Source organism: Betta splendens, chromosome 4 (assembly GCF_900634795.4).
Source record: "Betta splendens chromosome 4, fBetSpl5.4, whole genome shotgun sequence".
NCBI classification, from domain to species: Eukaryota; Metazoa; Chordata; class Actinopteri; order Anabantiformes; family Osphronemidae; genus Betta; species Betta splendens.
Window position 1 is genome coordinate 18,332,115 of NC_040884.2, and position 21,781 is coordinate 18,353,895.

At 47.6% G+C, this 21,781-nt stretch overlaps 4 protein-coding genes across 7 annotated transcripts; all 4 read right to left on the reverse strand.

Annotated features, from left to right (window-relative positions):
* Window positions 1-123: 123 nt before the first annotated feature.
* On the reverse strand, window positions 124-5,291 carry bdh1 (3-hydroxybutyrate dehydrogenase, type 1). Its single transcript, XM_029146958.3, has 5 exons — window positions 4,254-5,291; window positions 3,730-3,840; window positions 1,970-2,111; window positions 1,731-1,883; window positions 124-1,346 (listed from the first exon to the last, which is right to left on the reverse strand). The coding sequence occupies exons 1-5, from the start codon at window positions 4,464-4,466 to the stop codon at window positions 880-882; spliced, it is 1,086 nt and encodes a 361-aa protein (XP_029002791.1). The 5' UTR covers window positions 4,467-5,291; the 3' UTR covers window positions 124-879.
* A 152-nt stretch (window positions 5,292-5,443) lies between these two features.
* gyg1b (glycogenin 1b) lies at window positions 5,444-12,458 on the reverse strand. 3 transcript variants are annotated; one of them, XM_029146960.3, is made up of 8 exons: window positions 12,331-12,455; window positions 10,352-10,487; window positions 10,096-10,270; window positions 9,861-10,023; window positions 7,516-7,642; window positions 6,694-6,910; window positions 6,508-6,546; window positions 5,444-6,235 (listed from the first exon to the last, which is right to left on the reverse strand). In XM_029146960.3, the coding sequence occupies exons 1-8, from the start codon at window positions 12,368-12,370 to the stop codon at window positions 6,086-6,088; spliced, it is 1,047 nt and encodes a 348-aa protein (XP_029002793.1). In that variant the 5' UTR covers window positions 12,371-12,455; the 3' UTR covers window positions 5,444-6,085. The 3 variants fall into 3 exon arrangements, with proteins under 3 accessions (XP_029002793.1, XP_029002795.1, XP_055363803.1); XM_029146962.2 differs by lacking the exon at window positions 12,331-12,455 and adding an exon at window positions 11,987-12,146; XM_055507828.1 differs by lacking the exon at window positions 6,508-6,546 and having other exon boundaries at window positions 12,331-12,458.
* A 794-nt stretch (window positions 12,459-13,252) lies between these two features.
* cpb1 (carboxypeptidase B1 (tissue)) lies at window positions 13,253-16,278 on the reverse strand. Its single transcript, XM_029149404.2, has 11 exons — window positions 16,105-16,278; window positions 15,925-16,000; window positions 15,584-15,708; window positions 15,409-15,508; window positions 15,238-15,339; window positions 15,053-15,157; window positions 14,867-14,977; window positions 14,687-14,777; window positions 14,369-14,571; window positions 13,891-13,975; window positions 13,253-13,621 (listed from the first exon to the last, which is right to left on the reverse strand). Exons 1-11 carry the CDS (start codon window positions 16,167-16,169, stop codon window positions 13,434-13,436), a joined length of 1,251 nt encoding a protein of 416 aa, XP_029005237.1. The 5' UTR covers window positions 16,170-16,278; the 3' UTR covers window positions 13,253-13,433.
* Window positions 16,279-16,429: 151 nt separating this feature from the next.
* On the reverse strand, window positions 16,430-21,209 carry agtr1b (angiotensin II receptor, type 1b). 2 transcript variants are annotated; one of them, XM_029149206.3, is made up of 2 exons: window positions 21,043-21,209; window positions 16,430-18,142 (listed from the first exon to the last, which is right to left on the reverse strand). In XM_029149206.3, the coding sequence occupies exon 2, from the start codon at window positions 18,043-18,045 to the stop codon at window positions 16,954-16,956; it is 1,092 nt and encodes a 363-aa protein (XP_029005039.1). In that variant the 5' UTR covers window positions 18,046-18,142; window positions 21,043-21,209; the 3' UTR covers window positions 16,430-16,953. The 2 variants fall into 2 exon arrangements, with proteins under 2 accessions (XP_029005039.1, XP_029005040.1); XM_029149207.3 differs by lacking the exon at window positions 21,043-21,209 and adding an exon at window positions 20,518-21,000.
* Between the last annotated feature and the right edge of the window lie 572 nt (window positions 21,210-21,781).

Genomic DNA, 21,781 nt, shown 5'->3' on the forward strand with positions numbered 1-21,781 from the left:
CATTAACATCATATGATGTGATGGATTTATGTAGGAGAGCAGTGTGGTGCCTGTGCGCCACCTGGTGGTCGTCTGTATATTTACATTTAGTTGCACCACCCAAACTCAAAAAACCAAACGAAACATGATCTATATTCCCTTTATTTGAAATTACTGTTGGAAAAAAATGACTGATTGTAATACTGTCAAAATAAAATGCTCTATTCATTGACATCATTCTATATACAAAATACTTCAAGGAGGGATGAACAACCTTTCTGCTCATTTATCAATCCAGCCCCCGGCGGAGGCAGAACGCAGGGGCTCGTGGAGCCTGTGAGACAAAGTGGGCTTGTTTAGTTATGCAACTTTGGGGCCAGTTGAGCCAAACCTCTCTACAGTCTTACAGTAGCTGACCCTGGTTTGTTCCGGTGACAGCCACAACAGAACAGTAGGAGCCTTCTCCAGCTCTACCAGCTTTGGTGATCATGCCAATGGGGCCCCAGAAGATTCCCATACGGCAAAAGAATACACACATTAGTAAATCTTTACAAAAGTGAGAGTACGCAAACTGAAGATAATACCACAGCAAGCAAAAGAGGTGTGTAGCGTTTACAGCTAAAAGTGTCATAGCCCTGCTGAAAGTAGTTACTACTCATCAATGAATATCTGTATAGATAAAGTTATGTTTTTTGTCAGACATACAAAAAGCAAAGTGCAATAATTTACTTCCATTAAAAAAACAAAACAGTTTTAAGGCTTGGTAAGTGAATGATTTCAAGTGCTGAGGAATAGGTACAGTAGCAAAGATCCTCTGTAGATCTAAGCAATTCGTTTACATCTGAACGATACGCTGCTATCTGATCTGAGGGGGAGACAGCGGGAGCTAACGACGGCCTCTTAGAAGTACAGCAGGTCAGATATGGCGCCCGGCAGGTGAGTCATCAGCTGCACTCTGATCCACCAGTGTGGCTCCATGGGGTTGTACCGCGTGTACGGACGCTTGGACATGATGGCATCAGTGATGTCATCCAGGACGGCGGCCACGTCCTTCTGTCCACTGTTGCAGTACGAGCGCATCAGAGCCATGTTGTGCTCGAAGTGGCTCTTCCCGTAGTCCTCCTTCACATCCGAAGGGGCTTCGTTCCAGAGCTTGTTGGCAGTGGAGGCCACTATGTCGCGCGTCAGAAGGCCGGTGGCCACAATGAAGTTTCCGGGTTCAATTACGGACACTTTGACCCCCCAGGCCTTCATTTCATAGCGAAGGCAATCGGAAAATGCCTCCACGCCGTATTTGGACACGCAGTAAGGTGAGCGCATGACGTTCCCCATCCTCCCGTACATGCTGGCCACGTTCACCACACGGCCTGCAGACAGAAAGACAATCTTATGCTAGGGGAGCCGTAAACAGCACAATACAGTCAATGCAGCCCCAGTACATAATGATTTATTTCACCATATAATTAATCAGCACTTTTTGGTGGAGCTGAAAGGCTTTGATCCTTGACGAGAACATGACCTAGATCAGTAAAAAATGTCAGCGTATCACTGTTTCTTGGTTACTCAGTCATTACTTATTAACAGCAGTGCATTCCAGAACCGTTCTGTGACTTGATATGCCTGAAGTTTAACTGACTTGCTGCGATTTCGTACGTGTTCCCTTGCTTTGTTGTGCAGCATATTCTATCCAAATACTTGGTTGCTATTTAAGTTTGATCATGTTCATTTATTAAACAGGGGCAGTGACTCACCTTTGGACCTGCGGATTAATGGCAGAACAGCTTTGGTAACTCTGATGACACCCCACAGGTTGACCTCTGACACCTGTTTGTAGGTTTCCATGGAGGTAAACTCCACTTCTCCAAATGTTGACAAGCCAGCATTGTTCACCACAGCCCACAGACCTGGGTCACAAAGCAATCAGTGCCTCAATGAGCACACTGTGATCTGCTTTTTACTGGACAGGTGTCAACACACTCTTGTTACTTACTTCTGTCAGGCTCCTTCAGGGTTTCTTTCATATATTCTACGACCTGTTTCACCTGCTCCTCACTGCAGACATCCAACTGGATGACCTTCATGCGATCTGACTGAAACTCCTCCAGCTCTTTTGCACCATCTCCACCTTTATCCTGCAAGTACAGTACAGATGTAGTTTAAATTTGTTTTTCATCACGAGTCACATACTGTTCAATGCTATCACAGTATTTTCTTTACCACATACTATACTGTAAACCTATTTTGAGAACATACTATGACCATTTTTTTCATATACTATGACACTTTTTTCATCACTTACTGTATTATGACTCATTTTTGATGACATTCTATTCTAATAACCCTTTTTTACCACATGCTATACTGTGAAAAATGGTCAGTATTTTGTAAAAAAGGATCAGAGTTTTCTAAAGGCTTTTAACTGCAGTCAGGTGAAAGTTGTCTGAAATGAACAATAAAAACACTCACTTTGGGTAGGTAGGTATAGGTTCAAATCCCAGAGAGAGCTGAATCAACTTAGTCTACCTTTTAAAGGTTGTTAACTGCAGTCAGATTCAGGTCAATATTATTGATGCCTGTGGCTCAGTCATCAACACGGTTGACCATCATACCAGAGGCTACAGGTTTAACTCCAAGACAGCTGAAATCAATTTTTCAGCGTTTTAAAGGCTATTAACTGCAGTCAGGAGAATGTCATCTAAAGTCTGTATCATTGATGTCTGTAGCTCAGGTAGTAAGATGGCTGACAAGCTGAAAACCCAGAGAGAGTCAGTAGTTTCTGGTGAAAAAATGTTATAGCATGACAACAAAACAATGTCATAGTACAGTATACAATGTTGTCAAAAGTCAGAGTCATAGAATAGAATGTGGTAAAAAGGGTCATAGTGTAGTATGTCATGATAATAATAATAAGTCATAGTAGTATGTGGTGAAGGATGTTATAGCATGTACACATAGCAAGGAAACAATGTCATGGTACAGTAAATAATGTCATCAAAAAAGTCATAGTACAGTGTGTGGTGAAAAAAGTGTTGTGCTGTAGTCATCAAAAACAAGTCATGGTATAGTATGCTGTCAAAAAGTGGCACAGTATACTGTGTGGTTAAATAGGTGTCATTGTATAGTGTATCATTTTAAAAGTGGCAGAGTATAATGTGTCAGCAAAAACAAGCCAAAAGACGTCAGTGTTACAGAGGTGTGACATTATAGTGTCAAAAAAACATGTCAAGGGAAACACGCCAAACGTCTCTACCAAGGATGAATAAAGGAACTGTTTTGTTCAAATGATGGACCATCTGTGTTATTTCCTTGAGTTACTGCAGTTCCGTGAACATAGTTCAACGATTTTTTTTAGTTTATACGTTAATTTGGGTCAAAATAAGATCATTTTACAGCCTATTACAATATGACATTTCTTAATTTCCCATCTGGCAACACTGGTCAGGTCCCAGTTCAAGGCTGCTCCATCTGCACCAAGAGGTTTTCATAGCTGTAGCATCTTATACTACTTTACTATACTTTTCATTATCAAAAGTGCCAAACAGCCTTCAGGAAAAGACTTTGTCATAACAGGGCTGATAGGTGCATATTGTGTATTCAGGCAGTGCTAATGGATTTGGTACACTGACAGTAAATAAAACATTGTAAAACTTGGACTCATCTGGCATCCAGATGGGGTTGTAGCCTTCCTGATGAACCCCATCAGTTTCGTATGATTATGTGTAATAAAACCAGAACCTGCTCATACTGTACCTTCAGAAGACATCCAGCAAAGACGGTGAAGCCCAGCTTGTGCAAATGTTTGGCAAGTGCGTTTCCAAATCCACTGTCACATCCCGTAATTAACACAGCTTTCCCTTTTACCTGCAGACAGTGCAGCCACGAACACACACACACACACACACACACACACACACACACACACACACACACACACACACACACACACACACACATGAAAATGGGAAACTCACAACAAACCCCCACAAGAGAAAGCTCGCTTATTGCAACACGTGCAGCAGAGTGCAATAAGTAAAAAGCTGCATTCTTTCAGATTCTTCAGCAAATTTAATCAAGCTAATGTGTTCTAATAGCAGAGTCGTATTTCCTGTAATCCATCACCTAATAAATATTTCCTGTCTACGTGCCTTAGCCATGATGCTTTGTTACATGCATCCTTGAGAAATGTGATATATTATTACAGAACATGCAAACCACTATAAATATGCGGGTTTTAAATGAATATTAGGTCATATTGGTAAATAAAATGTCATTACCTCGACCAGTCCTCTGGGGAGTCGGGGCGTCGCAATATACACCACAAAAAGTAAATAGACCACCACGATGCACTCGGTTGCGTTGGTTTCCGGTAATCCGAGCAGCGCCATCAGCCCGTTGAGCAGAGCCGGCAGCCCGAAGCCCAGGATAACTGTCACAAGGACGGAGAAGGAGACGAGCAGCGCAGCTCGGATCACGGGAAGCGAGGCCATCTTGACGGAATGGCGTGTTTACTTTTTCTGGAGAGGAGGCTTGCGCGAGCGAGCCGCGGGCTCACGACACGCCCCCTGGTCCGCTGCTGCAGCAGCATAGCGGCTAACGGTTAGATCTGATTCGGAATATTTTATAGTAAGACGTTGACGTTTGTGAACGTGTTATTTGCACGTTATGATCTTATGTCGCTGACTTATATTCGCCTTTTGCTAATGGTAAAGGACAAAACCTTCACCTGAGTATTTTTAAACCGATTAAAAGACTTTATTACATTTTTGGTTAAGTCTACGTTGGTGCGAAGCAGGAAGAACCCGGGGGTTAAACCTCTTATCTCAAATTAAAAAGTATTAACACTCCGGCTAATATTCAGGCTTTAACCCGCACCGGATTTACTGATACAGTGTTGACCACATGCTATACTATGGCAACATGTTTGTTCAAAATTAAGGTACCGTCAGAAAGAACGACGGTTAACGGCACTTCCTGTACCGGAAGTACTGTCCCGTTAAAATCAATAACAACATACTGAGTTTTTGTACCTAAAGTTAAAGTGGGTGTAAACTAAATTCACTATTATGTCAATTGTGGATTGTCTTGTCTGACGTCTTTTACAGACGTTTCCTTCTTTCTATGCCAAATACAAATAAACACCTTTATTAAACCGTTCCCAGTCTCTAATTTCCTTCATCTACTGCAGCCAAATGATTTCTCTGGTTTTCAGACACATATACACGTTATTTATCCTGCAGAACAAACAAGCAACATTTCCTGAATTGAGAAATTATCATCCATCAGTAACTGGCTGGATCGGGAAGAACCTTTAACACAAACTAGACAATTTTAAATTAGTGAAACTGGAACTTGTGCTTCAGAAGTAAAATAAATAAAAGAATGCAAATAACAAACTTAATCTCAACTACCAACACACTTAGTGTTTAAACACAGGTTTGACAAAAAGCCACCTGGGAAAATTCAAAACTCTTAATGTTTTAATGTCTCCATATAAAAGACATTGCAATACAGAGAAAAGCCTGGTCAAGTGTAACACTAAAAATGTATAAACCTGATGACCTACAATAAAGATGCTAGTCAAAAACATATCAGATGATGGCAGCAGATACAGCAAGACAGTAAGGCACTGGAGAGCTGGTGTCTACAGGGTTATATTGCTTCTAAAAAAGGTGCTGTAAACATTTTGTATATCCAGGTTAAACAGTCTGCTTACTGCAACGGCAGAGCATGTCAGTGTTAGGGGACAGTACAAAAAGAAGAATGTACATGTAAATGACTGAAAATCTAATAAAGACAACTTTGACATGAAAAGATGTTTTGCATTTTTTTTGTTACTTGACAAGGCTGAAATTGTGTCATACATGGTTTTTGACTTGATTTCACAGTGTAGCAGACCAGATCCATGGCAGGATAAACTGAGTAACAGCAGTATTGCATAGACAATTAAAGCCATTCTCATTAGAAAAGCAGTGTCACTGATGTATTGAGTGAGTCACATTTGCAGTAGAATAATTGCAGCCCGTTTTGTTGTACTTTGATATGAAGGCCTATGGTGACAGTCTGTTACACTGCCACTGATCTGTTGACGTCCTGCTTTGTTTCTGATTCATTTGAGGAAAGTATCAAGCTTTTTCTTGATATTCTCAAACGAGTCCATTCCCATGTAGTCTGCCTGACCTTGCTCCCATTTCTGCTTCCGCTCCTCTGACGACAGATGGGGTTCGTGAGCCTGCGCTTGTAGGGAGACGCTCTCACCCTGTGCAACATAAAACACACAATGACACAACGAGGGAAAAGAAACATGACCGACGGTCGTTCAGATTGGTCGTTCGCTTGCTTTCATTTTTAGTTCCATAATGCATCTGCAACACACAGGTCATACATGCATACATTCCCGGACTCCAGAGACTGACTTGAACGCCTCATGCTCATGTTCTCAAGTATTATTATTGGTGAATTTTGCAGTGCATCTCCCGATTTTACTGTGGCCCATGAGCCCATGAGAACACCCGGTGCTTTTATTCATACCTGTTCACTCTCAATAGTGACCGAGTCACTGTGCTGCAACTTTATGAGACAAAGAAGGAGACAGGCAAGAGATACATCACCCAGAATAAAATAATGTCAGGACAGACAATAATAACCACCTAAATGAATGACATTTGACAGACAAATGAAGGCTGCAGCTGCAATTAGACAAACGTGTTCATTCACCTCCACGCATCCGGAGTAGAAAGGCCGGTCTCCGTACTGCTCCTGCAGCATGGGCACCACAGCGCTGGAGAACAGGGTCCACCAGTCCAGCAGGAAGCTGGGATGCGTCGTGGCCTCGTGCACGTCCCCTGTGATCTGTTTACCTTTGGGGTCATACGTGTAAGTCCACGGCTTGGCCTTTCCTAGGAAGTGGACAACCTTGGCATTGCCGCCATATCTGGAACCACAAAACAACCCCCCAAAGCACTTTAATACAATATTTCTTGTTCTACATGACTCGCTGGTGAGCTCCAAGCACCAACGCTGACAACTACCATCAAGGGAATACATGTTTATCACCCAGGTTGTCAGGAAATGCCAAACCTGAGCACTTGAGATTTGTTTCTGGTGACAGAGGTTTTAGGCACAGACAGGTGGGGGGGGGGCTTAGGACGCAGTGCACAATGAGCAGCCCTAGAGGCAAACATAAAGGTCTGTAAATATCCTGCTCTATTTTAGGCTTTGCTTCAGCTGTTGGGAGCTCAGAGTGGACATCCAACCCAGAGCTGAGGCTGCCTGCGGGACGCATGGGCAGAGGTGGTGGAATCTCATGTCTCGTCTTGCTTCCTGATGTCATGTCATGATGTGACTACATGTTCATGTGATGAGTGGATCCGCTTACAGCTTGGTCCTGCATCCCACATGCAAGAATTCAGAACCCACTGCTGTATTAGAATACAAGTGGGGCAAGTACAGTATAGTGGATCAAAGAACACCACTAGGACATGAATTCAGATCGCCGTTTGCCAGGAAGTCGACTCTGCAGTGAACAGACAGACTTACTGCTTGAAGGCTGGAAGGTAAGTGTAGATGGCTATGCTGCTGAGGTTGTAGATGAAGGGGAGGTGTTTTGATATATCAGCTGTTGCCCAGTTGCTGAAGAAGCTGTTCAAAACACCTTGGTCTCCTCCTGCAACAGAACAAAACAGAACAGTAAAAGGCCGTCCAACTCCGCTGCCACGTTACATTCATCAACAGACAAATTAGCAGTGCTTTGTTTACAGCCTTCTAAGTTTGTGCAATGCTTCGACTTGACAGCTCTAACACGACTGAATAACTTCACTGAAAGGTAAAAAGGCTGAGTGAAGGTACAGGCTCACGTCCACATTTATGACTAAAAGCAGTCAGTTTTCCCAGGATTAGTCCAGAATAGCAATCTAAAACAAACAAAAAGTTCTTGAACATTCACAGCAGATCTGAACATGTTAATTAACAAATGCAAAACTGTTTTGAAAGCTTTGAATTTACAGATTCCACATATCTACTGTACATTCACATGAGCAGACAAAACCACTGAGCATCTCATTAGATTCATACTCAAAACATAAAGTCGTTGCCCCCCTTTACAAAATGTATTCAGCCATGTATAAAAATATATTTTAGAATTCTTATTATATAAAATAAGGCTTAATAAGTCTGATCATTTATTTTTGTATTTTTGATTAAACCTGAATATTGAGTTAGCAGCAGAACAGGAACTTTTCCATTGATAGTCCTATTCATACCCAGTCAACTTTAACTAATGCAACCAGACACAAGTATTTTGAATGGTTTGTGTGGACAGAAACCACACTTGGGATGTGAATCAACACAGCCCTCTGGGTTGACACTCAAAAGTTCATTCTAAGGTTCTGCACTTAGGTTGCCTCTGGTCCTGGAGGCCCAATTGAAGAGCAGAACAGTCACTCGCCAGTGCTCCGTTTGGCAAATTTAGAAGCGGGCCAGGCCTCGTCCTAGCGGCGGCTTCCATAAACACAGAACTCTGGGGACGGACTGGGGTGCACGGACATGTTAGACGTTAAGTAGGTCAGTTACAGTTTAAGTAGCCGTGTATCAAATGCAATCAAATCACAGCTGAGGCCTCGCTGAACGTCCATGTGGAGCTGCTTTAATAATGAGGCCTGGAGTAAGTCACTGGGCAGACTTTGGCACAAGATGAGATCTGAGCAGAACTTCAGCATGTAACTGCTAAAAAGCGAAGGCCTGTGCCGTGCGTGAAACCACAGCCCGCCGCCGTTTAAAATTACATGCATGCTGCCGTTTGTCTGAACCCATAACCTCCACTGGGGACTTTAAAACTCAATATAGGGCCGACTTTCTTCATTTTGAAGGGATGAGCAGAGCTCAGCAGGAATGTGCACCAATCTCTGCCAGTTTGTCTTGGCAGCGGGCGGCTCTGGAGGCACAGATGCGGACAGAGAGCCTCCGGGTTCAGCCCCAAAAGTTCTCTCTTTAAAAAGTAAAACATGAAATGGAGAGAAGCACATTTATAGTGAAGCTGAACTTGAAAAAGGGTCCAAGTCGCTAAACTTCTAGCCTCGATGCGCGAGTCCGTGGCTATTAAGACCATCACTATGAAATACGCTACAACTTACATAATTATCCAGAGACAAGGAGGCAGACAGTCGTGCTGTTAGTCTGTCGCTGTGATGACAGCGGACAAAAGGAGTCGGCACATGAAAGCATCGGGCACTAATTGGTTTGAAAAAAAAAAAAAAAAAAAAACTTTTTGTAATCTCTTTCACAGCATCACAAAGGGAAAGCGACTAGAGGTGTAATGCTCTCTGCTGCTGCTGCTTCTTTAGTGTCACAGCTCTGTGACATAGTGACTGATATCATCCACACTTTACACAATACACCGATCAGACGATCAACTCCATTTCCTTCATCACTGCAACAGCTCAAAGCTTTTCCAGAAATGTTGTTCAGCCAGTTTGATGATTTATGCAAGGAATAGAAGTTGTATCACAATAAAATGGTCACTGAAACATTTGGAATGTCGATGAAACTCTTTCTATAAGTAAATGTGATAGGTTATGAAAGATCTGTGGCACCAAATAAAACCTATTTCCACATTTTTTTGAGTTGAGCTCTTTAGTAAACCTGAAACGGAGCCAAAACAACAACCGCTTACAGTACAGCATGTATCACGCAGACGAGCTGCTGAATGTCAGCCGGTGCAAAACAGGGCCTCTCAAATGTACCCTCCGCCCCCTGGGAATAACTCAGCCAGAGGGTCTGTGACTGGAGAGCCCTCTGTGCAGACACCAGGCTGCGTGAAGGCCTCAGAGCAGGAGAGAAACCCCTTCAGTTCAGGTTGACTTCAAAACCAGAACCTCGGTTCTTACCGTCAAAGCTGCCGTGCTCTATACAAAACTGCAGCAGTTTGCCGTAGGTCTCCATGGACGGACAGAATACGAACACTCCAGAGTTGAAGCAGTCGGGCCAGCCGGGGTCCGGAGCAGCTGACAGTTCCTCCCTGTCAAACAGCTCGTCTATGTTTGAAAGCACCTACAGAGAAGACACGCGGTTACGGACCTGGTAGAACATTTCAAAACGGCTGGCGGTGCCGTCGGGCCCCACCAGTGTGTCTGCATCCATGAAGACGCATTTGGAGTAATGCGTCAGGGTCCAGCAGTGGAGCTTGGTGAAGGTGACGCCCAGGTCAGGCCTCTTCATCAGCGCCAAGTGTGCAGCGTCGCCGCTGTCCAGCACGTCCACCATCTTCACCTCGTCGTAGATGCTCCTCAGCACAGACCTGGGGAGTCGCAACACTGTGAAACGGGCCAGCGTCAACCCAGAACAGGACCTGACAGGAGGGGGGGGGGGGGGGTCTTACTGGCAGGGCTGGGACACCTGTGGACCGATGAGAACCACCAGCTTCCTGGACGTATGGTGGTTTCGGAGGGACTTGCCCAGAACCATGGCTCCCCGAGCGTAGCTGTCATTAGTAGCCAGAGTCACGAAAGCCTGGTCTGTGAAGCAAAGACACGGGGTTAAAGCTGCACAACGTCAAGGATGACGTTCACTTTAAGAAATGACTGAGACGTACAGTAGTAAAAAGGAGATTGCTGCCAATTTTCATTTCCAACCCAGTTGGAGCTCAACATTTCACATGTCCTCCACTCCAACACTCATGCATCCAGTCATTAAAGTGAGTTTTATTGGCCGTTGTGGTGCTCGCTCGCTGCCACCACCTCTCTCTGCAGCAGGAAAATCTGTCAGCTACCTGCCAAGTCAGGTTTAGAACAATGACGGCCTGTGAGGAGTCAGACCGCCGCTGCCCAGGAGGCCGCGTCACCGCAACACACACACACACACACACACACACACACACACACACACACACACACACACACACACACACACACACACACACACACACACACACACACACACACACACACACACACACACACACACACACACACACACACACTTTATAGGCGGACGTTTGTCCAGTTCTGACCCAGCCGGCCAGAACCTGCCAGGTACAGTGCGGTACCGCTGCTCCCCCAGTGGAACACTCCAGCTCCGTCTTACGCCCCCTTTCTCATTGGTTTAAGCAGCACTGCAGCGTTTACGCATTTGGTCTCACAAACACACAAAGCGCAATAAAGAAGCAATCAGCTCAACCACAGGACGCCCTCCAGGCTCCAGTGGGAGCTCTACGACGCACGCCACCACAACTCTAGTCATCACTCAGGGATTAAGACGAAGTTAACGGACAGTTGATCGACTCTTTAACCAAGGAACACAGATAGAAACTCAGCTGAGGCCTTTAAATTCAGCCCATTGTCCCGTCATGCTTGATGTTTGCGCCACAGCTTGTGACTTCTACGATCAGTGGATTGACAGGTTTAAGGACTGCGTTAAACCCTGTCCTCCTAAAGCTCAAAGGGAGGATAATAACTTAGTGCCACTCTCCCCTCCCTTCCGTTTCCATCCTCTCGTCTCCCTCAGGCTCTCGCTGTGCTGAGCCCTTTTTCCACATGTGTCAAATCTAAATCTTGATCCACCAGAAGAGGACCCGCACCGGTTGGCAGAGAACAAACCTCCTCATCCGCGCATGATAATTGCATTTTGCTCTTACAAAACTCATTGGATGTGGTCACACAGGATACTTTCCCCCATTTTACAGCTTTCATTGCTCCAATCTCTGTTTTAGCGTTAGAAATGACAACGGCAGCGATGACACTCACGCGCCAGCTTTGATCTAAACCCCAGCTGTGAAAACGAGCGACAGCAAATCACAGAAGACGCACGGCTTCACTTTTCCTGCCTCGGTTGAACTACTGGCTCGTTCCGCTAACGAACGCTACGAGTTGGCCCACAACACGCACTCCGACTTCACTTCCACCCCACCACTCGAACACCTGATCACTTTGTCCACGTACGCCAGATTCGCCACCAAACGCGTTTCCGCAACTCGGTGAAAACACGTTGATCCGTCGAAGCCCCGTGTGTTACGTACCAGCCATGACTGTAGACAAAGTCGAAGCTACTTTGTAGCCCGGACCCGAGGACGCAGCAGCTTCACGTGGGGAAAAGGAGCGACTAAATATACAGAGGTGGATTTATACCAGCGTGACAGCAGCCAGACGCAGCATCACGTGACGCCTTCACACACCCACCTGCCCCCGACACCCCGGCAGCTCAGATCAGCGACCACGGCGGCTCAAACCCGCACCTTTACAATGTAAAGACCCCGGAGGCGCGCGAGTTTGTGGGCGAACGTTTGAACTCACGAGTTAAAGTAGGAAAAAACACGAAGCAGATATTTTAAGGTTGGACACTTCCCATTCCTGCAGCACTGACCTTTCAGACAGCTGTTCCGCACGTGCCAGGCCTGTGTCATCTTCACTCACGATCACAATGAGGCGGTGATGCTGAGATCAGGAACAAGACGTTCCTCCGTCAGATCCGCGGCTTTGTCTCCATCTGGTGGCGTCAAACGGCGACAGGGGCGACACGGACGGAGGCGGCTGAGGAGGTCACAGGTCTGCTCCGAGTTACACAACAGCCAGCTAATTATAGAGGCTCAGAGCCGAATAGCGAGGGAAGGGGATGAACTGTACCAAACACATTCTATACCAAATGCGCTTCATTTGAACAATCTCCTCCAATTGCACCAAAACATGATTATGTTTTTAAAACCCGTCACTGAAGCGTGTCCTTCCAACTCCATGCTGGTCAGAAATATGCGGCCGTGCAGCGGAGCCCCCCGCTGGTCTCTGGCTCCTTTGCGTTGCTCCGCTGAGGCAGATGCTTGGCGGTGCGGAGACGCTGCCAGGGAGCGCTGGGTGCCTGTCACGGCCTGTGCTGCTGCACTGAAACCCTCAAAGATGAGCACCCCAACTCATCTGGCCGCGATCTGTCCTCCAGCGCTGGAGCGCTGCCAGCTGGAGAGAAGGGCTCGCTGGGGCGTTGAGGGGCTGATTGGTGGATCCCTTTTGTTCCTCTTGAAGCTTTGTGTCTGTACTCACACGCTGAGATGTCCAGAGAGAGGATTTTGGTTCAACACTTTGTGTTTGTGTATATATATTCTTGTGCACAGACGCATTTGTTAAAGCGTATGATTCTAATAATTTGCAATAGCGTTTTGCACTGGTGATAGCCTGCAAATGGCAGCATCATTGTTGTTGACAGTGCATCATTGTTGTATATTTTCATGCAAGCAGCAAACGCTTAATGCATCAGACAGTATATTATCATACACACATAAAAATGATTCAGCATGTGGGGAAGGATCATTGATTTTATTGTTTGCACTCATCTTGACTTTCTGTCAAGCACAGCGAGGAAACATGGCGGGTGGTGCCCGTATCCATGGATACGCGCTGGAGATGGCTGAGAGGCTGGAGGAGCTGGGGGCTGGTGCAGAGGAGCAGGGTTGGCAGGGGTCCTGGCAGTTCCGCTCTTTAATAGAGGTTATTCTGCACGTGGGCGGCGATGTACTTGACGGCCAGCATGGTCTCCTCGCATGTGGGCTGGATCTGAGACTCCGGCAGCAGGAAGCCGTAACGACCAGTGTCACGCAACTCAAAGGTGTAGGCGTATTTCACTCCCAGGTCGTAGGCCCAGTCGTCGGAGCCGCCGGCAGCGGGGTCTGGGGGGCAGAGAGCGAGGGGGGCTTATTTTCAGAATGGGCTGCGCTGATGGCTCGGGCCCGTCTGGATGTGTTTTCATACAAAAGATTAAAAAAAAAACTGCAGAGAAGTGATTTAGGCCGCGTCGTGTCGCCTCTAGTGGCAGCATCTCGCGCCCGTGCACGTATCATAATGCATGTCATTAGGTGTGCAAAACAGACTATGGAGTGTCCTCTCAGCGCGTGCTCCCCGCGGAGGCCGATACAGCTGCTGTCTTGGCAGTACTTACAGATGGTTGCAGCGCCGGGGCCGCTGGTGTACTGGGTGCCGTACAGGCTGCTCAGGGCCGCAGACGCTCCCTTAGCAACCTTCAGCTACAAGACAGGGAACGCGTCAGACTTTGGCATTGTTTAAAAAGCACATTAAGACCCATAGCTCGCGTGTGTTTTAAACTGCATCAATTGCCTAACAGCATCCAATATTCACTAGATTGCAAATCCAAATCAACAACAAACAGCTTCAGCGATTTCCAACAGGAAATGAAACCCTCAGAGAAATGCACGAGCAGGAAATAATATTTCTGGACTGGCGGATGAGTTATGACAGATCCCTGGAGCGCTTTGCTCCTCTGTTAGAGGTTGAGTTACACATGAGCTGCGAGGGGCAGAGCGGAGGTGCGAGCGCTCGCTGTGCAGCCTTTGGACGTCCCAGCGCAGGGCAGAAGCCATGAAAAGATCAGACCCGTCAGCACACGGCTGAGGACTCACCAGCTCGGCGTGGTCTGCGGCCAGCTGATAGGTGTAGGAGTAGGGGAAAAGCAGCAGCTGGGAGTAGGAGTGGACGGTGAGGTAGGCCATGATGACGGACTTGTTCCTGCGGATGAAGTCGGCGAGGTTCTTGGCCTCGATCTCGGACTCGGGAGCGGAGCCGCAGTAGGTGTCGCTGCAGGGGTTGCTGGAGGCTCCGACAGCTGCAATGAAAAGCACGTAGTGTGTTCACACAGATACGTGCATGACCTTTGACCTGCTGAACGCAGGTCATTATTGTTATCATTAGTCCTGTATGTAGCATTGTATGGTACGCACTACACCACCCAGCGTTGAAGTTCCTGTTGGGATCCGCTCCAATGCAGCTGGTGCCCGACCTCTTGGAGCGCGTCTTCCTCCACATTCTATCCTGGCGTTCCGACACAACACACACCCGCGCGTCAGCACTTCGGTTTCGAGTGTTAGAGCGCAAAACCTGGACGTGAGGCGACAACGTACGCTCTTGTGGCTGTACTCGTAGCCGTCGATGTTGAAGACGGGCAGGACGAAGACGTCCATCTGGTTGAGCAGGCTGGTCATCGCGGGGTCACTGCCGTAGGTGGACAGAGCCTAAAGGGGGGGGGGGGTGATCAGGAGAAGCCTTGACACCAACGCTCACCGCGGTTCTACAGGACGCTTCCTCACCTCCTTCACAAACCACTGGCAGAAAGCAGGGGAGATCCACTCTCTAGCGTGGAAACCACAGTCCATGAAGATAGCAGGTTTGGTGGAGCTGGACTTCTTGCCAATCTGTACATTAAAGGGAATGAGCTCTGCATTTCCAAAAACCCAAATATTATTATGTAAATCACAAATAGGTCCTGAATTACCTTGAGCACAGTCATGGGGCGACCCTCGTAGGTCTTCCCAATCACCTCTTGGCTGACCATATCAGCATTGGAGGAGGAAATGGTTTCTATCCAGGACTGGATCTGAAATCAAAGCGTGGACAGTCAAGAAGTGGAACAACAGTCGAGTCGTGTACTGTCGCTGCCTCTTACAGTGTCCCAGGTGTTGTACTTGGTGTAACTGTGAGCTTTGGCGGAGGCTCCGCTGTGAACCTGGGCATCAACAGCGACCTGCACGTCCTCGATAAGGATCCTGTAATCATAAAGCGGGTAAACCTGAGCTGAAGGGAACGAGCTGGGGGTCGAGGCCTTGTTCCCGGCGACCTACTCGTGCTCCATGCCGCTCTGCAGCAGGGCCGTAGACACCATATCGAGGTACATCGCAGGCACGCGTATGTCCACGTCAACGCCGGCGGTCACCAGCTCGTGGTGCTCGGGCCTCCAGAAGTCCACCTGCAGATGGCAGCAGACACACGGACACAGGCACTCACACAGTTCAAATCAGCCTCCTGTTAAAGACGAGGGTAAACGTTTGATCTGAGCAGCAAGAAACCAAAAAGGTGCCGTTATAAATAATTTGCACGTCTGATCTGGGTGAATTATGATAATGAGTCCAAAAGCCCCTGTAGTGAGTGAGGACAGAGGTGGTGCTGTACGCGTGAACGGTACCTGGATGCTCGTAGCCAGCTTTTTAATGAGGGACGCGTGCTCATGAAGCACGGGCTTCAGACGGAAGACTTTATCTCTAGCGTGGAGAGAAATCATTCGTTTAAAACAGGCACGCAATAATAATAATAATGATGGATTTGCTCACTTTGTTGCAGGGAGAGATTAGTTTGTAAGTCTTACCCCTCGAAGCGAGTCGTGCCAGCGAGGGCAACAGCCACCAACCCGAAGAGCAGGAGGGCCTTCATGTTGGACGATGAGCTGCTCTCCCCCCGGAGCCCTTATATGAAGCCCGTCCTGCCTCCCGTCCACCAATCCCAATCTGTAATCACTACACTCTCCTCATCCTCCCTCATGCACAGGTACACACGTTTTAAGGGCGTTTTGTGGAGGTGCAGGATGCGTCATCAATGATTAACATGTGCTTAAGGCTCGTTTGATTTTGATATTTAACAGCTGCATGTCACTTATTGTTATGATTAATTAGAGGAGGAATAAAAAATCGACATAAGACTGTAATTGGTTTTATTTCATTCATGTATTTACAAACTGTACATTTTCAGTGTAGAAAAACATCTATTAACATCACAAATATCACAAATAGCAACAATACTGTCAGTAACCACCCAACCTGGAGTGTTTGCTTTGTGCAGGACGCGTGTTTGCACAGTCTGTCGCCACCGGACCTGGAAACATTTCAGCACTTCTATTATCACGCCGACGCATTTTCACAAGGAGCGAACAATTTCACAAATACCATGTACAGCAGTATGCCGGTACTTCTTATACAGGCGAATATATTAATAACTGACATCACATTTCAGAGCACGGCTGGTTTATGGTATTGGATATGGATTGTTAGCGTTGGAATCGTTTCTGAGCACTTGGAACATGTGAACGTCTGCCAGCGTGGATGCATGGATGGATGGACGGATGGTTGGTGGTTTATGGAGAGGTATTCTGCACGTGGAATCAGGTAAGAGACACGTCTCACACTCTCTTCCAGAGGTCAGTGCTGAGTAATGCGTCGCCTCACTTGACCTCCGAGGAGGCGGGACCTTTGACTGTGAGCCCCAGGGCCTCGGAGGCGCGGAGGGACAGGGCGCTCATCTTGGAGCTGATGCTCGGGTGAGGCCCGGGCGCCCTGGCCCGGGAGCAGCGCAGCAGCCGCAGCAGGTTTCTGCGGAAGTTGTGGCCCACGAAGCCGTACACGATGGGGTTGATGCAGCTGTTGAAGTAGGCGATGCAGATGGTGAAGGGCATGGCGGTGTCGATGATTTCCACGAGGTCGCAGTTTTTGGCGTGCGTCAGCTGCGTGAACAGCTGCATGAAGTGGACCGCCTGATGGGGCGCCCAGCACAGGAAGAAGGCCAGCACGGCGGCCGCCAGCATGCGCAGCACCTCGTCCCCCCGGGAGCGGGCGCTCTTCTGGATGTGCTTGGCCCCCAGCAGCGCCCGCCCGATGAGGCAGTAGCAGGTGATGATGATGACGAAGGGCACCAGGAAGCCCAGCAGGCTTTTCATCAGGCTGATGGCCAGCAGGAGCTGCTTCCACCGCACGTCGTCCCCGGCGCTGTGGTAGAGGGTGCCGCACGTGGTGGAGTTGGTGTCCTTGATCCGGTACACCCCCCGGGTCACGGCCGAGAGCACGCTGAGCATGAAGCCCACCAGCCACACCGCCACGCAGGTGAGGCGCGCGTACGCCGCCGTGCGGAAGCGCCGCGAGCGCACCGGGTGCACGATGGCCAGGTAGCGGTCGATGCTGAGCGCCGTGAGGAAGAAGATGCTGGTGTAGAGGTTGAAGATCACCAGGCCGCCGCTGGCCTTGCACAGGAACTCGCTGAAGGGCCAGCGGTAGCCCGAGGCCGTGAAGCTGGCCCACATGGGCAGCGTGATGAGGAAGGTGAGGTCGGAGACGGCCAGGTTCAGCACGAAGATGTTGGCCACCGTCTTGAGCTTCATGTAACAGTAGATGACGGCCACCACCATGCTGTTGCCCACGATGCCTATGACGAAGTTGAACCCGTAGATGATCGGTATCAGGGTGAAGATGAATTTATGGCTTCCCGACATGCCGCACGCCAGATCCACCTCCTTCGTCTGTCCTGCTGTCGTGTTCTGCATGTTTCCCTACTAAGGTCACACCCTGGGTTTAGGACTTTTAGGCCGGGGGGCCTCCGTGGCGACTGATACGAGCCTGCGGCGAGGGCCTCGGCGAGTCCTATAAACGAGAAACAGAACGTCAGGAGCAGTCGAGAAGAGGAGGCGTCATTACTGCTGGCATGGGCCATAAAGCTAATCTACGCGAGCGCCCATGAAAGTGCTCACCCTACACCAGCTCATTAAAGACCTGCACATTAAAGCCATCCTCGCGCTCGGCGCTATTTGGGAGAAAAACACAAGAAGCCATCAAAACCAGATGTTGCATGTTATTCAATATTCCGAGTTGCCTCCTCCCTTAAATCGCCTCTCAGCTAATGAAAGGCAAAGACAGTAAAAGCGGGCGATGTCTGTCGAATGGCGCGTCCATCTGGGGCGGACGGCCAGAACGGCCAGAAGGAAGGAGGACATTTACGCCCGCGTTACGACCCGCGTTAATGAAGAGTGCTCTGCAAAAGGCGAGGGTGGGGAGCAACGCCATTAAACACGGGCTGGGTTAGAGACAGGGCCCAGGCTCCAGTCACTGTAACAGACGTGTCACGTTCCTAACCCTCGGTGCGCCCAGATACATGGTGCCCAGCGTGAGAACTTGTAATCAGCACACACCTAAACAAACAGGACAGCGGGGATTCGGCTCTGTGGAAACTTCTGCGCTCTGTGAGAAAATCAAACCTGCGCGCTGTGGAAAATTCGCCTCGGGGCGAGTTCTGGCTTCATTTGTATGTGCAGAATGTCTCCCCTTCGCTCTCGTTTGGTGGAGGAGCGCACCGAGCATCGTTAGTGTGTGATTTAATAATATTAGCACACGCCTGGTGTATATTACAGTACGACTGCAGCTGCAAAGATGCGCCTTTACTAATGAAACGAAAATGGATAAAAAGAAAAAAAAAGTGTTTGAGGCTACACTGGAGCAGAACAGACAAACAGATGTCATAAGAAAGGAAGTTAAACAGCTCATATGGATAATTAAAAAAAACAATAAAATGTAGGCACCAGAACAGAGACATGCTTTGATTCTTCATCCCATCACCAGGTGGCGCTCTATCCAAGGCTTTGTTCTCTGCAGCCTCACACCACAATAGCAATAATGAAAAGCAGTTTGAATAATTACATTTGATCTCAGTCACTCTAGATAATGATTAATTGTAAAAGAAAAATATTGAGCCAGTGCTTTTAAACCTACTTACTGTATAAAATTGCTTGCCTGTACCTGCGTTCCAACCAACCTCTGAGGAACTTTATCATATCTGCGGTTTAAAGTTCCACTGGGTTTAAGTGGACGTCAAAACAAAAGGAGCGGCCGTATCGCTTGCAGATGTGGGGACGTTAAGTGTGGAAGACGAGCAGGTGCCAAGGGCAACAGAATGGAGAAATACCTCCGGAGCTTCCTGCACACGCTCGGAGGAGAGGTAAAGCTCCCAGGCAGCTGTCTGAGCCCAGGCTTGTTTTCTTTGCTCAAGTAATTATTAAATTGGGCGTCTGTAACTTTAAACTATGCAGAGGAACGCGCCAAAACACACGTGGGCTTCTTAATGCGAGAGTGGGAAACAGCTGTAAAATAAAAGTGGGGAGAAAATCAAAATCACGTGAGTTCACAGTGACGATCGGTGATCAGAAGATCAGTGAGAGGCTGAGTTGCTGTAGTCCGTCACAGAGGCGACATAAGGGGGCGTGGAAGACGTGTTGATTGTGAACAAGCAGGAAGAGGCTATTGTACATGAGCTAAACACCAACTCCACAAGGTCCATGAACAAGCAGGAACCAAACAGACAAGACAATGGGCTGCGCGCAAACAGGGAGCTCCTTGTACACAATAAACCATAACACCAGCAGCAGGAGGAAGTTTGGGGACATTTCTGTTCTGACATCAATAGAAACGCTACATTTTTAATCCTCCTACTATGTTTTTTCGTCTTGATCTCCTGGGGATTTCTTAAAACGCTGCATCTATAAACATTAAGCTTATAGTCTGGGCTCGCCGGGTTCCCATCAACAGAGCTATCTGTGGCCTGAGCACCAGGCCGCCCTGACATGAGCACCACCATCTGGCCCAAATAAAAAACAGTCCATGGAGTTAATGATTTATGTTGTGGTCTTATGAAGTAGGGTTCATCTGACTGGGAGCCACAGCCATCGCCTCCCACTTCAAGGTCACCCTCTCATCTGGGCCTCGCTTCAGTTGCAACAGAGCGCTCTGCAACCGTGGCCGCATCCTGTTGTTGCGAACACAGTGTTTGGACTCCACCGTTACGGGTCGGACGTCTGACACCAACAACACGGCACGTGAGTGACGACCTGTCATCTGCAGGAGCAGAGGCTGAGGGTACGGGTTGGAGGAGACCTCGTGAACCAAACGAGCAAAAGAAACCATTTTCGACATTCACGCATTCACGTTCAAAAAATGAGATTCCTGACACACACAGATCCTTTAGTTACCTTTCCTCATTCTGCTTTCTTTGCTTTCCTCCTGCCATTCTAACGGATTGAATTCCCCCTAAAGTGAGGATTTTTCGCAGGAATGCTGAGCTACTGTTTATCAGGAAGTCGATCAATTTCTCGCCGAGCGCCGCCGCGTGAGGCACATGGGCTCCGTGGGCTCCGTCCGCTGTATGTTTTGCATAGTTGAGTGAAGGATTCTCCTCATCGCGCTCCACAGGCTCTGCACACACGGGGACCAGAACAACCAGAGCAAACAGCGACAACAGGTGGCACTCGTCAGGTCTGTTGCGCGTTGCTTTTGTTCTTTGCCTCCGTTTGATACATTTGCAAGTTTCCAAGGCGACCGCAGACTCTTTCAACACGCGGCTTTTAGGATCTATTTGCGCTGGCGTTCGACCGTTCAACATTTTAGCTAAACAATATTAAAATACTTAGTCTGGACTAAATGAAGCTATTTAAAAGTTAAACTGACTAAAGTTGCTCCGGCAACGTCCTGAGGATGAAGCAGCGTTGGACTCTTACCTCTAGCGCTGGACCAGGAGGCTGTTGATGCCTTCAGAGCGACAGCTCCGCAGTGTGCCAGTGTCTGCCTCTGATTTAACTTAACTGCTGGAGCGAGACGAGCAGGAAACACATAAACCCACTCACACCCCCCTCACTGCTCCCTCTCTCTCTCTCCCTCTCTCTCTCACACACACACACACACACACACACACACACACACACACACACACACACACACACACACACTACAGTGATGAATGAAGTCTAGTGGAGCCCTACATGTTGCCTCAACCCATCTCTCCATGGACAGCAGTTCACACAAACAAACATACAAGAGAGAAAAAAGAGAAAAAAAAAAAAAAAAAAAAAAAAAAAAAAAAAAGAAAAAAAAAAAAAGAAAACAAAAAAAGAAAAAAAAAAAAAAAAAAAAAAAAAAAAAAAAAAAAAAAAAAAAAAAAAAAAAAAAAAAAAAAAAAAACAAAAAAAAAAAAAAAAAAAAACAAAACAAAAAAAAAAAAAAAAAAAAAAAAAAAAAAAAAAAAAAAAAAAAAAAAACAACCCCCCCACCCCCCCCCCCCCCCCCCCCCCCCCCCCCACACACACACACACACTTCCCCCGTCCCCCACAACCCTATCCCTCCTCTAATATCTGCTTTCACACTTCTTTCTCTTTCATATAAAAATTATCTCTGCTTTGGAGACGTGGAGACGTTCAAAGCACCTGTTGCGTAATCATCTCAGTGTAATTATAACCACC